General features: G+C 45.4%; 1 protein-coding gene across 2 annotated transcripts in view; it reads left to right on the plus strand.

Annotated features, from left to right (window-relative positions):
- Positions 1 to 3527: 3527 nt before the first annotated feature.
- The window catches only part of NDRG1 (N-myc downstream regulated 1), an 82340-nt gene continuing 70286 nt past the window's right edge, over positions 3528 to 15581 (plus strand). Inside the window, exons 1-2 of one of the 2 annotated variants that reach the window (XM_077932725.1) lie at positions 3528 to 3757; positions 3868 to 4026. Coding sequence is in view for 1 of the 2 variants with exons in the window: in XM_028736114.2 (XP_028591947.1) it covers positions 7352 to 7374 (23 nt within the window). In the remaining variant the exon portion in view is untranslated. Of the gene's footprint in view, positions 3758 to 3867; positions 4027 to 7262; positions 7375 to 15581 lie in introns of those variants that run through there. The other variant, XM_028736114.2, reaches the window with a different exon arrangement.

A 15581-nucleotide genomic window follows, 5' to 3' on the forward strand; every position in this document is an offset into this window, starting at 1 on the left:
CCTGTGTAACCTGATATGTGCATTTTTATACATGCTACATAGCTGGAAAAGGGATGTGGGTGGTGCTGTGGGTTAAACCACAAAGCCTAGGGCTTGCCGATCAGAAGGTCAGCGGTTCGAATCCCCATGACGGGGTGAGCTCCCGTTGCTCGGTCCCTGCTCCTGCCAACCTAGCAGTTCGGAAGCACCCCTAAGTGCAAGTAGATAAATACCGTAGGTACCGCTCCGGCGGGAAGGTACACGGCGTTCCGTGCGCTGCTCTGGTTCGCCAGAAGCGGCTTAGTCATGCTGGCCACATGACCCAGAAGCTGTACGCTAGCTCCCTCGGCCAATAAAGCGAGATGAGCGCCGCAGCCCCATAGTCGGCCATGACTGGACCTAATGGTCAGGGGTCCCTTCACCTTTACCTTTACATAGCTGGAGAACTGAGCTGCAAAATTCAGAGAAGCGTGGAGTTCAAAGGATGGCTGTGTTTCATTCTGCATACTGTTTTGGACAGTGAGACTTGAGAAGGGTCTCTTTTAAATACAAGTGAATTTTAAAAAATAAAATCATAGCTCCTGTGGTGTCGGACAGTGGAGAGCTATGACAGGCTGAAATTCAACAGGGAAAGCTTTCTCTGTGACAATATCTGCGGCAGGAGTGACTTCTTTAAAGGCACAGGCACTTGTGCTGGAAAACCCTAAAATTAAACAGGCAATTTTTTTTTCCTTCTGTGACTGTAACTCTGTAACATGGAAATCTTCACCTGTTGAGTTTCAGTGATGTTAAAGGCACAGGCGCTTCGGCAGGAGAAAATGTGGCGGCCCTATCAATAACTATTTTGTGTTCTTATATTCATTCATTATCTCCAGACTAGCAGGGAAGGGCAGATGGATAAATAAGCCGCTCCCATTTTCCATAGCCAGTCTGCGTGGTTTTTCCCCAGCCTCCCCCTCAGGGAGGCAAATCAACAAATCCGAAAAGGTGAGTTTTAAGGTGGGGGGTGGGCACATTTGGGGCAAGCGATATCTCCAAGCTAGCTGAATGCCAAGATTAGCATTATTTGCCTCCTATGAGCAGAATGCTGAAAACCATTTCCCTGGAATTATCCAGTGAGCATTTCCCCCCCACATTCTTTTGTCGTCGTTTTGTAGCACGGGGGTCAAAATGCACTCAAAACCTGGAGAGACGGAGAGGTAGAGTGGCCGTGTGTGTCCCATTTTACAGAGGGCAGACCTCTTTTTGAAAGAGCCCTCTATTTTGCAGCCCAGAAACCCAACCGTAGTCTGGTTTCGAGATAACAAAACTCCAGAAAGGGGAATAATGAGGAGCCGTGAAGTTGACCTTCCACAGTAAACACCAGGACTGAACAGCCACAAAAGTCATTTGGTTGCAGTCTTCCCCACTGTGGTGAGATGTTTTGCATTTCTATTTCCAGAAGAGTCATTATTTCTAAATCAGCACCTTGCCAGAGTGGTGCATGCCCTGGTTATCTCCCGCTTAGACTACTGCAATGCGCTCTACGTGGGGCTACCTTTGAAGGTGACCCGGAAACTACAACTAATCCAGAATGCAGCAGCTAGACTGGTGACTGGGAGTGGCCGCTGAGACCACATAACACTGGTCTGGAAAGACCTACATTGGCTCCCAGTACGTTTCCGAGCACAATTCAAAGTGTTGGTGCTGACCTTTAAAGCCCTAAACGGCCTTGGTCCAGTATACCTGAAGGAGTGTCTCCATCCCCATCGTTCTACCCGGATACTGAGGTCCAGCGCTGAGGGCCTTCTGGCGGTTCCCTCACTGCGAAAAGCCAAGTTACAGGGAACCAGGCAGAGGGCCTTCTCGGTGGAACACCCTCCCATCAGATGTCAAAGAGAACAACTACCAGACTTTTAGAAGACATCTGAAGGCAGCCCTGTTTAGGGAAGCTTTTAATGTTTGCTGCATTACGGTATTTTAATATTTTGTTGGAAGCTGCCGAAAGTGGCTGGGGAAGCCCAGCCAGATGGGTGGGGTATAAATAAATCATCATCATCATTATTACATATAAATTGGCACATGTGAATTTTATGCAAATGTCCGCACTCCGTTTTCATGGTGTTGCGTTTCCTCTTAGGGTAGTGAGGAGAAGAGATGAGATAGGAAAGCCATCTTCAAAGATCTCAAGAGCGGTTGCCAGGAAGAGGAAACAAGCTGGAACATGCAAAGAGGAGGGCAACCAAGATGATCAAGAGTCTGGAAACCAAGCCTGATGAGGAACAGTTGAAGGAGCTGGGTATGTTCAGCCTGGAAAAGAGGAGACTGAGGGGAGATATGATAGCCATCGTCAAATATCTCAAAGGTTGTCACATGGAAGGTCCATAATAGCAACACCCTAGAGGTCCCAGGCCCTAAGGAAGTTAGATTGGCTTCAACCAGAGCCAGGGCCTTTTCAACACTGGCCCCGGCCTGGTGGAACGCTCTGCCTCATGAGACCAGGGCCCTGCAGGATCTGATTTCTTTCCGCAGGGCCTGTAAGACAGAATTGTTCTGCCTGGCCTTTGGCTTGGAATCAACTAGATCCCCTCCCCTTCTTTCTTTTTTCCTTTCTCCTTCTGTGATGGAACTCCTAATTGGGGACTTCCCTGGCTTTTTCTGGCCCACGCAGGACCAGTCTGGATAGTTGGCCTTGGTGAAGATTTGACGTTTTCATCCCCAAAAAGTTTTTTGATTTGAGTTTCTATTGAAATGAGGCTGCATTTTAATGTATTTTAACCTTGTTTTTAAGTTGTATCTTAATCAAGTGTTTTATATCTGGTGTTAGCCACCCTGAGCCCGGTCTTGGCTGGGGAGGGTGAGGTATAATTATTATTATTATTATTATTATTATTATTATTATTATTATTTATTATGGAAGAGAGAACAAGTTTGTTTTCTCCTGCTCCGGAGGGTAGGACTCGAACCAATGGCTTCCAGTTACAAGAAAGGAGATTCCGACTCAACATCAGCATCAACATCATGAGCTGAATAAAGAGCATAAAATCCACTCTCGTATATTTCATATTGTGATTGATAGTATATTTCATTGTGGCTGATCCCAAACATCTGGCAGCCACCACCTTGCCTACCCCTGAAAATGGAAACATTTTGTATCCGGATGGGATGAGGGAAGACGCTCTTTGTTTTTTTTTTTTACAGCTCTATACTGGTGACCACCAATGTGGCCTTTTCATGGCCTCTGAGCAAATGGCAAGCTGCTCCACCTTTGCCCTCCCTCATTCCAACCTTCCCTTCTGCTTTGCAACCGCCACAAAGATTCGGTTCCTTCTGTTTGCTTTCTCTATCTTCCCTTTTAAAAGGAAATGCAAACATGAGTCACGGCCCTGTGGTGACTGGGAAGATTGGCTTTGGGGGTGTGTGAGTGTGTGTGCGCATAAAATGCTTTGTGTGACCCTCTGCACGTCTCTTGGCAGCCAGGGAAAAAGCTCTCCCAAAAAAACCAGCTCACATGCCTTTACTGGCTAATTTTGGCAATTGCATCACAGGCTTAATAATGACTGTTCGCTTCCAACCAAAAGTTCTAACCAAAGCCTGCAGGCTGCTGCCTGTCTCCCTCCTCGTCTTGTGCAAAGATGACTGCCACCTCTCTTTCCCAGCCCAGTTGCTGGGTCCAACGTGCTGAGGTTCAACAGGTGAAGCTGTTTCCTCTGCAGAAATGTGGAACTCTCCGCTCAAATGAATCTCTTTGCGCCAGACTGCTTCTTAAAGAAAGACAGAGGAGCTGGGCCCGAAGAAGGCAGGTGGCAACCCTAAATGCTGGGGGAAAACCTTTTGAATTGGGTCCAATTGATAGCTACAATATCCAGGCCACTTCACAATCAAATGTTCATGTTATATTCTGTGCAGGTGTTATGGTAAGGGAGATCCTTTGCTTTCTGTCTGCATTGTGTTCCTCTTGTGAAAGCAAAGTTGACGAGGTGCGATGGAATGGCCACAAACACTCCAACTTCTCAGGGTATGAATCTTAATATGCTGATGGGACACCTTCTGTAGAACTAACTAGAAGTAAGTACGTATTATGTGTATGTTTTTAGTCTTTCTGGCTTTCAAGTTATTTTAGTGCTTGTTGGGTCTATCTTATTTGTATTTTATTTTTTAATGTAGAGCCCACAGGGTTTTAATTGAGAGGCAGTATAAAAAGCTCTTGAATGACTGATACAGGCTGGTATTTTGATGTCAACCATGTTGTGTGGGTGCTGGGGGAAAATATTGTATGCGGAACGGCCACCCCCAAATATACACCTGTCAGGTGGTACCTGACTGAGTAAGTTAGCAAAGATGTGTGAATCTGAATCTGGTATACAGTGGTACCTTGGGTTAAGTACTTAATTCGTTCCAGAGGTCCGTTCTTAACCTGAAACTGTTCTTAACCTGAAGCACCACTTTAGCTAATGGGGCCTCCTGCTGCTGCCGCCAGAGCACGATTTCTGTTCTCATCCTGAAGCAAAGTTCTTAACCCGAGGTACTATTTCTGGGTTAGCGGAGTCTGTAACCTGAAGCATATGTAACCTGAAGTGTCTGTAACCCGAGGTACCACTGTATGTTGGAAATACAGAGAAGTAGAAGGACTGTGGGAAATAGCTATTAATGACCAATTAGCATGTGCTATTAAGGTAAGATGGGGAATACGCAGGAGAAGTGATTTTGAGGAGATATAGAAGGTATTTGTAGAATTTGTGCTGTTAAAACAGAAAGGGGTCAAACCATCGCAAGAGGTGTTGAAATTTTGGGAGGTTGGATAGTTACGATGGAATGGTCTTCGGCAGGCAAAGGCAAACTCCGTCCTCCAGATGTTTTGGGACTACAATTCCCATCATCCCTGACCACTGGTCCTGTTAGCTAGGGATGATGGGAATTGTAGTTCTAAAAACATTTGGAGGGCCGAGTTTGCCTAAGCTTGGTCTTGGGGGTGGAGTGCACATTCATTCATTCATTCATTCATTCAAACTTTGTTAAGAAAAATTAAAATAAAATAAAAAAGAAGGAACATGTTATCGTATGTGGTGGACATGCAAAGGATTATTGGGAGATGATTTATAACAAGATGGGGAAAAATTATTTAAAAGAACATTCACCTCCCCCCCCCCAAAAAAAAACCTCCGAGGGAATTCCTCCAAGGAATAGTGGAGACAGAGGTTCCCAAGGGTCAGAAGGACTTATTTATGTGTGCCACTACAGCAGCTCGGATTTTGTTTGCTCAAAAATGGAGAGTGGGAGGTGGTCCAAAGAAGGAAGAATGGGAGCTTAAGATGATGGAGGATGCAGAGTTAGCAGGTCTAACCATCAGAATAAGAGAACAAGGAGGCAGAGTTTATTTTTATATTTTTTGCTGTGTAAATAGATTTTTATTGGTTTCCCCCACAATTAATTTCCACAATTAACTACGAAAAAACAAATCCCCCCATCCCCATTCACAAAAACACACAAAAGCACACATTCTGCTCATGTAAAAACACGCTGATTCCTGGACCATCCGCAGGCCAGATTTAGAAGGCGATTGGGCCAGATCCGGCCCCCAGGCCTTAGTTTGCCTACCCATGCTTTTTATGATAAAGTTTTGTTAACACTTCTCGCATCACAATAAAAGGCAAACTTTGTTGTTTAGTCGTTTAGTCGTGTCCGACTCTTCGTGACCCCATGGACCAGAGCACGTCAGGCACTCCTGTCTTCCACTGCCTCCCGCAGTTTGGTCAAACTCATGCTGGTAGCTTCAAGAACACTGTCCAACCATCTCGTCCTCTGTCATCCCCTTCTCCTTGTGCCCTCCATCTTTCCCAACATCAGGGTCTTTTCCAGGGAGTCTTCTCTTCTCATGAGGTGGCCAAAGTCTTGGAGCCTCAGCTTCAGGATCTGTCCTTCCAGTGAGCACTCAGGGCTGATTTCCTTCAGAATGGATAGGTTTGATCTTCTTGCAGTCCATGGGACTCTCAAGAGTCTCCTCCAGCACCATAATTCAAAAGCATCAATTCTTCGGCGGTCAGCCTTCTTTATGGTCCAGCTCTCACTTCCATACAGTTACCTAAAGACAAAAAGGCAAAACAAAGAAAACCTGTTTATGCGTGCCACAACAGCGATCAGGATACTTTATGCACGGAGATGGAAAGAAGATTCTGTGCCCATCAAGGAGGAGTGGCAGAATATGGACTGTGCCAAAATGGCAAAACTAACAGGAGCAATAAGGCGAAAAGCTTTACAAGAAACTTGGGAAATTTTGTGGATTATTTGAAATGTGACTGTGCACACATAAATTCATTGCTGGGCTGTCTTACCCATAGACGTTAGGGGTGTGGGGCACCCGGACGTGCCAGGTGGATCTTTGCACTCCGGCGCCGCATATGCTTAAGACAGCCCTGGTTCATTGGCAGGATTAACTTAAACCAAAAAGTTAAAATAGAACTTAAGAGGGAAACAAGGAGTAATGAACAATTGGAATAATGAAGAAAATGCAGTGTTACAAATGAAAATAAAATTTAGAAACCGCAAAAGGGGTGGGGTGGGAGTCAATATATGTTTGTTTATTGTAATATCAGATTTGTATTGTTGTCAAAATAGTTTTTTAAAAAACTGAAAAATGCAATATATTAAAAGAAAGGCTCTTTACCTGTCAACATTGAAAGCCTTATTCCATCAGCCTTCAGGTGGGTGAGGTTTCAGAAAGCAGCCATGTCTTTGCAACAGTGAGGACTAGTATCATGCCTGCTGTTGTTTTTTCATGCAGCCTCTGAATTCTGTGCCCAGCGCAATGTTAGGCGGGTGTTTTTCTGAGCTCCTTCAGAATTATGCGCACAATGTGAATGAGTGGGGGGGGGGAATGGTGGAAAGAGAGACACGGCCTCTGGCCTTGACGTGTCTTATGCACACTTTTTGGAAGCAACGTCAGCCCTCGCAAGGAACGCATCCAGCTTCCCCTGCCGTCGCTTCGCTTCTGTGCTGCGATTTAATTCCCTCCCCAGCGGCTCCCGCCCTGACCCAAATGTCCGCCATTGAACAGATGTTGTCTTGTAAGCCTTTCCTAAGCAGCTCCATTTTCCAATCAGAATTGTGACGGGAATTATGTCCAGAAGATAATTACAGTGTTTATAAAAAGGAAGTCTTGTTGGCTCGAGTGGGGAAAATGGCCTTGGAGCTGGGCAAAATCCAGGTCAGCCTCTGAGCTGCTACAAATGCCTCGACTTGTATGATTTGACTCCCTCCCCCTCCCCCCCCCTCCGAAAAGGGAACTGTGCTCGATTCGGCTCTCAGGGACTACATGCCATTTTTAACTGCAAACCAAGGACGGAAGGGCAGGGTCCTGGTTGGTCCCCAACTTGAGTAAGCAAGCAACACATCAATGCATGCGGTATCGACAACCAGGTAAAAATCCATCTATTAAAGAGCTATTGGAGCTTTCTAGTAGGTTGCTAGAATTGATTTTCTTGCAATTTCCCCTTCCCCACCTCCCACCCCAAGCTGTATCTGAACTGAACTGTAAGGTGCTTGGGGCAGAGGACTCGCTTCCTTCTATCGCTGCATTTAGGGGGTTGGACCTGATTGCACTTTCAACTTTCTTGACTACTTCTAAGGAAAGCCGCTCTTTCCTTCCTCTTGGGCGAGGCTCCTGTCAAAGCTGCACAACGGGCAGAAATCCTACAGCTGCAGCTTTTCCGACAGCATGCCTTGGTGGGGAAGAGTGTCACCTGTTGAATTTCTGCCTCCTGCCATACAGTTTGTTTTGAAATTCTATATGATTAAAGGTGCTGAGACTAAATATTTAACATGGATTTGAAGTGTGTAAGCTGCCTAGAACTCTAGAGTACTGTAGTCCTTGAGGCAGGTGAAAAACTCCGTTTTGTCCTATGTGCGTTGCATATCTCCCAAGTCTTGTAATGGAGGGGGTATTTTCTCTTAAATGTGCCATCTTAAACACACCTATTTGAGCATAAGTCACACTGAACGCTTTGGGGATTTGCTTGTGGGTAAGGAGGCAAATTCCTGGTGAAATGTGCAAGCCCCTCTCCTCTTGTTCGGCAAAAGAGTCAAACTTCATGTGCTGCAGAAAAGCCTCAATCTGCGTTCCTGATGCCTTAAGAAAAAGCTGGGAAGCAGCTGGAGGGATTTGGATTGGAGCTTCATCGATGGAGAAGCGAATGGCTAAGCTCATTTCCTTGCAGAGTTCCCCCCATCAAAACACCCCAGCGGTGCTAATAGCAGCTTCAAAGAGGCTGGAGGGGTTGGGGAGGCATTTAAAAGAAGGTAAAAGAGTGTTTGTTTGTTTGTTTGTTTGTTTGTTTGCTTGTTTGATTTATTGATTTAATTAAATTGATACATCACTCGGGTGTTTAACAAAACAACCCTCATAGCGATTTACAAAAATATAAGACTATACAATCAGGAAAAATTCAACAGCCCTACTTTAAAACGTACAGTGGTACCTCAGGTTAAGAATTTAATTCGTTCTGGAAGTCCGTTCTTAACCTGAAACTGTTCTTAACCTGAGGTACCACTTTAGCTAATGGGGCCACCTGCTGCTCATGTGCTGCAGCCACGCGATTTCTGTTCTCATCCTGAAGCAAAGTTCTTAAGCAAAGTCTGCAACCCGAGGTAAGGTAAAGGTAAAGGAACCCCCGACCATTAGGTCCACTCGTGGCCGACTCTGGGGTTGCGGCGCTCATCTCGCTTTATTGGCCGAGGGAGCCAGCGTACAGCTTCCGGGTCATGTGGCCAGCATGACTAAGCCGCTTCTGGCAAACCAGAGCAGCACACGGAAACGCTGTTTACCTTCCTGCCAGAGCGGTACCTATTTATCTACTTGCACTCTTGCACTTTGACCTGCTTTCAAACTGCTAGGTTGGCAACAGCAGGGACCGAGCAATGGGAGCTCACCCTGTTATAGTGATTTGAACCACCGACTTTCTGATCGGCAAGTCCTAGGCTCTTTGGTTTAACCCACAGTGCCACCTGCGTCCCACAACCCAAGGTACCACTGTACAAAAGTTAAAAAACTAAAAGATTAAAATCACGTCAACTTCAAAAGCGTCTGGGTAGCATTGTCAAAATGAGAATCTCTTTGGCAGGTGCCAAATAGAGTAAAGTGAAGATTTCTGCTTGATTTCAATAGGCGGGGAGTTCCAAAGTATAACTGGGACCCCACACCAAACGGTTCCTACAGTCGCAAAGGGAACAGGTATAGGAAGAAGAAAGTTTTAAAGCACAGGTTGGATGGTCATCTGTCATGGATGCTTCAGCTGAGAATCCTTCATTGCAGAGGGTTGGACTAGATGGCCCCGGGGTCCCTTCCAACTCTACATTTGTAAAACACCCTGCTCTCTGACATTGCAGGGTCCTAAGTGAGATTGTGGTGGGGCAGACACAGGTGGAAGTTTGGAAAGGAAGGCTGAGCTGTTCTAGAAAAGTTGAAGAAAGACTCAGGATGACTGCCTCTTAGGGGCTGTGCATTTCCCACCTGGAATAATAATAATAATAATAATAATAATAATAATAATAATAATAATAATAATTTTATTTATACCCCGCCCGCCCCAGCCAGAGCCGGGCTCAGGGCGGCTAACACCAGTAAAATTACAGTAAAAACATAATAGGGGGTGGGGTGGGGAAACCAATTTAAAATACAGGTTAAAATGCAATTTAAAATTCAACCTCATTTTAATAGTAGCCCATAGATCAAAACCATAAGGGGAGGGAAACATAAAGGTCAGACTGAGTCCAAACCAAGGGCCAGGCGGAACAGCTCTGTCTTGCAGGCCCTGCGGAAAGATGTCAAGTCCCGCAGAGCCCTAGTCTCTTGTGACAGAGCGTTCCACCAAGTCGGGGCCAGTACTGAAAAGGCTGTGGCCCTAGTTGAGACCAATCTAACCACCTTGTGACTTGGGACCTCCAAAATGTTGTCATCTGTGGACCTTAAGGTCCTCCGTGGGGCATACCAGGAGAGGCCATCTCATAGGTAAGTGGGACCTAGGCTTGGCTATTATTCTTTAAGAACTTTGAGATGGTCCCTTTTTATTTGTTTTAATTTTATATTGCGAGTCTATCCCAGCTCCACTCCATTTGGGCAAGGTGAGGTATGCAGGGTTCTCCCCTTCCCCCAAACTATTCTCATAACAACCTGTGAGGTAGGCTGCAGACTTAGCAAGAAATTAACAAGAGATGCAACTCTCTTTTTCTGGCCCAAGTAAAAGGGGAAAGTTTCACTGGCCGAATGCATGCGACTTGCAGCAACTGTTAAAGAGCCGAAAACCTGAATTTGGCAACCTTACTCAGAGCCTGGGGCAAGCAGAACTTGCTGTGCCCTTTACAATCCTTTTCACACTCAACATGGTTTCCTTAGGATTTATTTTTTTGTCGCGATCTAAGTTCATCGATTCCCAGCAAGAGCTTCGACCAGAGAGCTCTGCTGCTCTGGCTGAGCAATCATTTCCAATTAACTCCTAATTAGTCCATTAATTAGCTCCTTCCACAGCAAACGAAGCAGTCGTCTAGACTGAATTCATTCTGCTCTGTTTGCAAATTTAATCTGCCTTAAGAATGGCTAGAAGTGCCAGGTTTTTCAGGCAGCTGTACATCCTTGCGGCGGGCAGAAATTCGGCAGGTTTTCGGTGTTTTGTTTTGGGGAACTCCTCCCCGGTTGAATTTCTGCCTCAGCCGTGCAGCGACTGAAAGGCACGAGATCCCTAAAAAGGAGGGAGGAATTGTGTTGTGGCAACTGTGAGCATAGCCAAACAGCGCGTGGTATTTCTCTCTCTCTCCATAAGACGCACCTGACCATAAGACGCACCTAGTTTTTAGAGGAGGAAAACAAGAAAAAAAATATTCTGAACGAAACAGTGGATGTATGATTTTTGTGGTTCATGCTGTGGCCACAGACATGTGATTTGACGGTGAGTTTGGGGTAGCCCAATGCAAAAATCCTAGAATCCATGTGGATCCGTGCTTTGTAACCACGTTTTTGTGCCATTGCACCCCACGCAACAGTGGGTGTGGGTGTGTTTTTTTGGTGCAGGCTGTAGCCATGGACATGCTATGTGATCTGATGGTGAATCTGGGGGTGACCCAATGCAAAAATCCTGAGGATCCATGGGCTTTTACCTTCCCCCTCCCAGGCAGCCTCCTTTATCGCTAGCGTCCCTTATCTCCCTCCTGATCACTTACCGATCAGCTGCTTCCTTTCAACACTCCCTTCCCTCGTTTGCCTTAGTGTCTTTTCCTTAGCTGGAGCAGTTTTTTGCTCCTCCTTTTCTTCTAATTTCTCTCCTTATTGCTTTAGCCTTCCTGTCTCCTCTCCTTGCAAGTTCGCTGTCTTTACCTTCCCCCTCCCAGGCAGCCTCCTTTATCTCTAGCGTCCCTTATCCTCCCTCCCAATTGCTTGCTGATCAGCAGCTTTGTTTCAACACCCACTTCCCTCTTTAAAAAAAAAAAAAAAAGCACGATCTGGCTTTCGCCCCTGGGCAATTCAGCTCCAGGGACCATGCATTCACTCCATAAGAGGCACAGACATTTCCCCTTTCTTTTTAGGAAGAAAAAAGTGCATCTTACGGAGCGAAAAATACAGTAATTCTTCTCAACAGGTAGAGCATGAAGCTCTTAATCTCAGGCTTGTGGGTTCAAGCCCCACATTGGGCAAAAGATTCCTGCATTGCAGGGGGTTGGACTAGATGACCCTAATGGTCCCTTCCAACGCTACAATTCTATGACTATATGATTCTCTTAGCTCAGATTTCTAGCCACTCTTTCTTACTAGCTTTGCTCCTCTCTCTGCACCAGATGAGTGAAAATTCAACCCAAGAGGCCTTATGTGGCAGCTCATTTGGAAGGAACTTTGCAAGAAAAAAAGCAAGCAATAAGCAATTCCGTGTGTTGCTATCTTCAAAATCCCTTTTGAAGATACAACTTGGTTTAATCATTCCTGTTTTTACTATTTATTTTATGCTTCCCACGTGATCCGCTTCTGTAGCAATCTTGCAGACGTTTCTGTCATAAGTGCTTGAGCAAATAACTTTTGTTGGATACAGTCACTGCCGGCCCAAGGTCTTCTGCAAGGCTGAGAACAGTGTGGCAATTTTCACCGGGCTCAGTGCCTCGGGGAGGGTAAAGATTTGCAACTGACCTCTTTGAAAGAGGCTTTGAGTTTAGATGTTGTGACGGTGAAAGTTCATCTTTTCCTTACTATGAAAATGAAACACGCGTGACACAAAACAAACATTAGCACCAAGTGGGATCTTAATGATATTAGTCGTGCCTGATCAAAGGCAGGCACCAATACAAAAGGAAGAGGAGATAAGGAAGAAATTAAGTAACCCAATAAAGGCCAAATGACTTTGATAAGCTACAAAACATGTTAGGCAAACTATCACTAGGGATATTTTATTTTTTGGAATAGATATAGAATGTGTTGCGGAAATGCAAAGGAAACGCGTAAGGGAAACATTGAGCAGTTTTCACGTTACAAAATTAGTTCAAATGAGGATTCAGTCATGTGCCTATGTAATTGGACTTTGCACAAACTGTGAAATTGCAGGATGAGGAGAGATGCCAAGTGCAGTTCGCTCTGCAAGGGCTCGAGTATCACAGTGTTTTTATTATTGCAAATCATGACGAGGATACAAATATTGCTAATGGTCCTTTGGTTCTTTTCATTAAACTGTTTTAATGCTTTGTCTGCCAATAATAATAATAATAATAATAATAATAATTTATACCCCGCCCATCCAGCTGGGTTTCCCCAGCCACTCTGGGCGGCTCCCAACAGAATATTAATAATGACAATAAAAAAGCGATAAAATATCAAACATTAAAAACTTCCCTAGACTTGCCTTTCTCTTATTGATAACCTTGTTTTAGGTCACATTGTACTGTGTGTTTTGATTTTTGAAAAGTGCCTTTGGGTTCCTTTGGAGAGAAGAATGTAGCAAAACAACAAGTTGGAAATTAGTATATGAGACTCAGGACAGATTTCTCCTGAAATTTGACTTCTACATATAGCTGTGTGATTTAAACCGTTTACTTAAATGCAAGATACTTTACACCAGGGGCTCCAATTTGCCCCCCCCACACACACACAATGAGGGGGGTGGTGTCACGTGACCCATAGGGGTCAGTACTTGCCCAGGGGCAGTGGGGGGTGGAGGCCCCCTCAAAATTTGGGGGGGGGGCTTGGCATCCAGTCCAGAAATATTGAGGGGGCTGAAGCCCCTTCTGCCCCCTATAGTTGCTGCCCATGATATATGCAAATTGCTAAAGATTTCGATCCAGAAGGCTTTAATCCTGTACCCCTTTGCTATTCTCTCAATTCAAATCAAATCAAATTTAAATTCAAATCAGCTCCGCAATTTTCACAGGGAAAAAGCTCCCATTTAATGGATGGTAGCCCCCTCCCCACCTTTGCAAATTGCTTGCAATGCTGCGTGTTTGTGATCAAATCATAGCCATAGTGGGAGGCAAAGGATTAGGCCTTCTGAACCCCCACACTAGGCCCCCAATGCGGCAATTTTTGTAGAGATCACCAACAACATCCCTGTGTCCTGAGGACACGGAGACAAAACTAATACATCACCTGGTTTGGGTTCTGAAATATACTCTGAGTCGAGTGTGAATTTCATGCTCTTTATTCAGCTCCTAGTAGCAATGAATGAAACTTTCCCCTAAACGTCTAGCTACAGGTAAAGGGACCCCTGACCATTAGGTCCAGTTGTGGCTGACTCTGGGGTTGCGGCGCTCATCTTGCTTTATTGACCGAGGGAGCTGGCGTACAGCTTCCGGGTCATGTGGCCAGCATGACTAAGCCGCTTCTGGTGAACCAGAGCAGCACACAGAAACGCCATTTACCTTCCTGCCGGAGTGGTACCTATTTATCTACTCGCACTTTGACGTGCTTTTGAACTGCTAGGTGGGCAGGAGCAGGGACCGAGGAATGGGAGCTCACCCTGTCATTGGGATTTGAACTGCCACCTTCTGATCGGCAAGTCCTAGGCTCTGTGGTTTAACCCACAGCGCCACCCGCGTCCCAAACGTCTAGCTACATATAGATTATTTACACAATGGGCCCTGCTTGATTGGCTAATTTGGGGCTACTTCTGTAGGCCAATCAGGTTGCGGATTCACTTCCTCCAGAAGCCTGATTGGCTGCTCCTGCAGGCCAATCAGGTCACTGATTCACTTCCACCTGGAGCTGGATTGGGTGGCTCCTGCGGACCAATCAAACTGCTGCATTCTGGATCCTATTGTTCTAGGATTCAGCTCAGTGCATAAGAGGTTCAAGTTTCGCTGCCTTCAATGGGGCTTTGCTAAGATGCTGCAGGGCTGGAGCCAAATTTCTTTTTCTGCCCATTAAAACTGGTGCCACTCCTAGCTGGAGAGGTCACATAAATCAGGTGTGCAATTGTGCAAAACCTCCTTTTGTGGGTTTCCAAATGGGCAAGTCATTTGAACCTCATAATTAATCTTTGGCACCCATAAACAACAGAGTCGTGTTTGGCAGCCACGATGCTCTGGAACGGCAGCAGCTGAGGGCCTTGACCTTTTCAGACAAACGCCTTTCTTGGGGCAGGAGACAATTCCTTTTGTAAAAACTAAAGGACAGGGAGGGAGGCAGAGAGCTGAGAGGTGCCCTTTAGGACGTCGTGCCCATCTTGAGTCCTCACATCCATCTCAGGCCCTGTTCAGGCCAAGCCAGGGGAAGGTTTTGTTTGAACTGTCTCGCGGGCAACTCAGTGGGTTAGCCAAGACGCAGAGTGTCTGGTGCAACATTAACAGCAAGGCCTGCACAATGTTGCCTGCTGAACTTTGTCCATGTTGCAGTCTAATACATCTTCTTCCTGTTGTAAACAAAATCTGCCCTTTTTCCCTTATGGGGTATCCAAGAGCCTGTGTAGAGTCCTTAAGTGGGTTCTCTATTGGTAGGAGAAAATAACAGAGGCCAACCAGAGAATACTGAGAAGCAAAGCAGCTAGTAAGCCTGATCTTTATTAAACTGTTGCAACAGGGTGCTCCCCTCACACGCAGGAAAGGAGGAGGACCTCAAACAATGGCACGCAAGGCCTTATATAGACATTTTAAATTCCCTGCCCTGGAGCTCAAGACCACCCCTCCGTACATCATACATACATCACAGAAGGAGTGTAACCCAAGACCACCTCCCACAAACTTCATACCTAATTCACAGAAAAGGCGGTCTACAACAGAAATTTGAGTGTTGTTGTTTTTCATGTCTGACAGGTTTTGTGATAATGCCTTATCTGATTGCCTTTCCTGGTGGTCTAGCCATTCCTTTGAAATGGTAATTACTTAAATCCTGTAACAAGGAAGGTTTTTTTCACCTCCTCCTCCCTCCTTGCAGAGAAAACATTTGGTCAGTTTGGCAGTCAAAATGGTTTCGAGGAGTCAAAATGGTTTCAGGAAGGTCTTCCTGTGTTGCTCCAGACATTGGTACATTTATGAACATTTATTATATATATAATAAATTTTTATTACAATGACAACCACAAATAAAGACGGTCAATATTTGTGGCTCCAGGATTATTATTATTTTTCAGTTAATCTATTGCATTCACATCCCACCTTTTTCTCCA

Source organism: Podarcis muralis, chromosome 8, assembly GCF_964188315.1.
Source record: "Podarcis muralis chromosome 8, rPodMur119.hap1.1, whole genome shotgun sequence".
NCBI lineage: Eukaryota > Metazoa > Chordata > Lepidosauria > Squamata > Lacertidae > Podarcis > Podarcis muralis.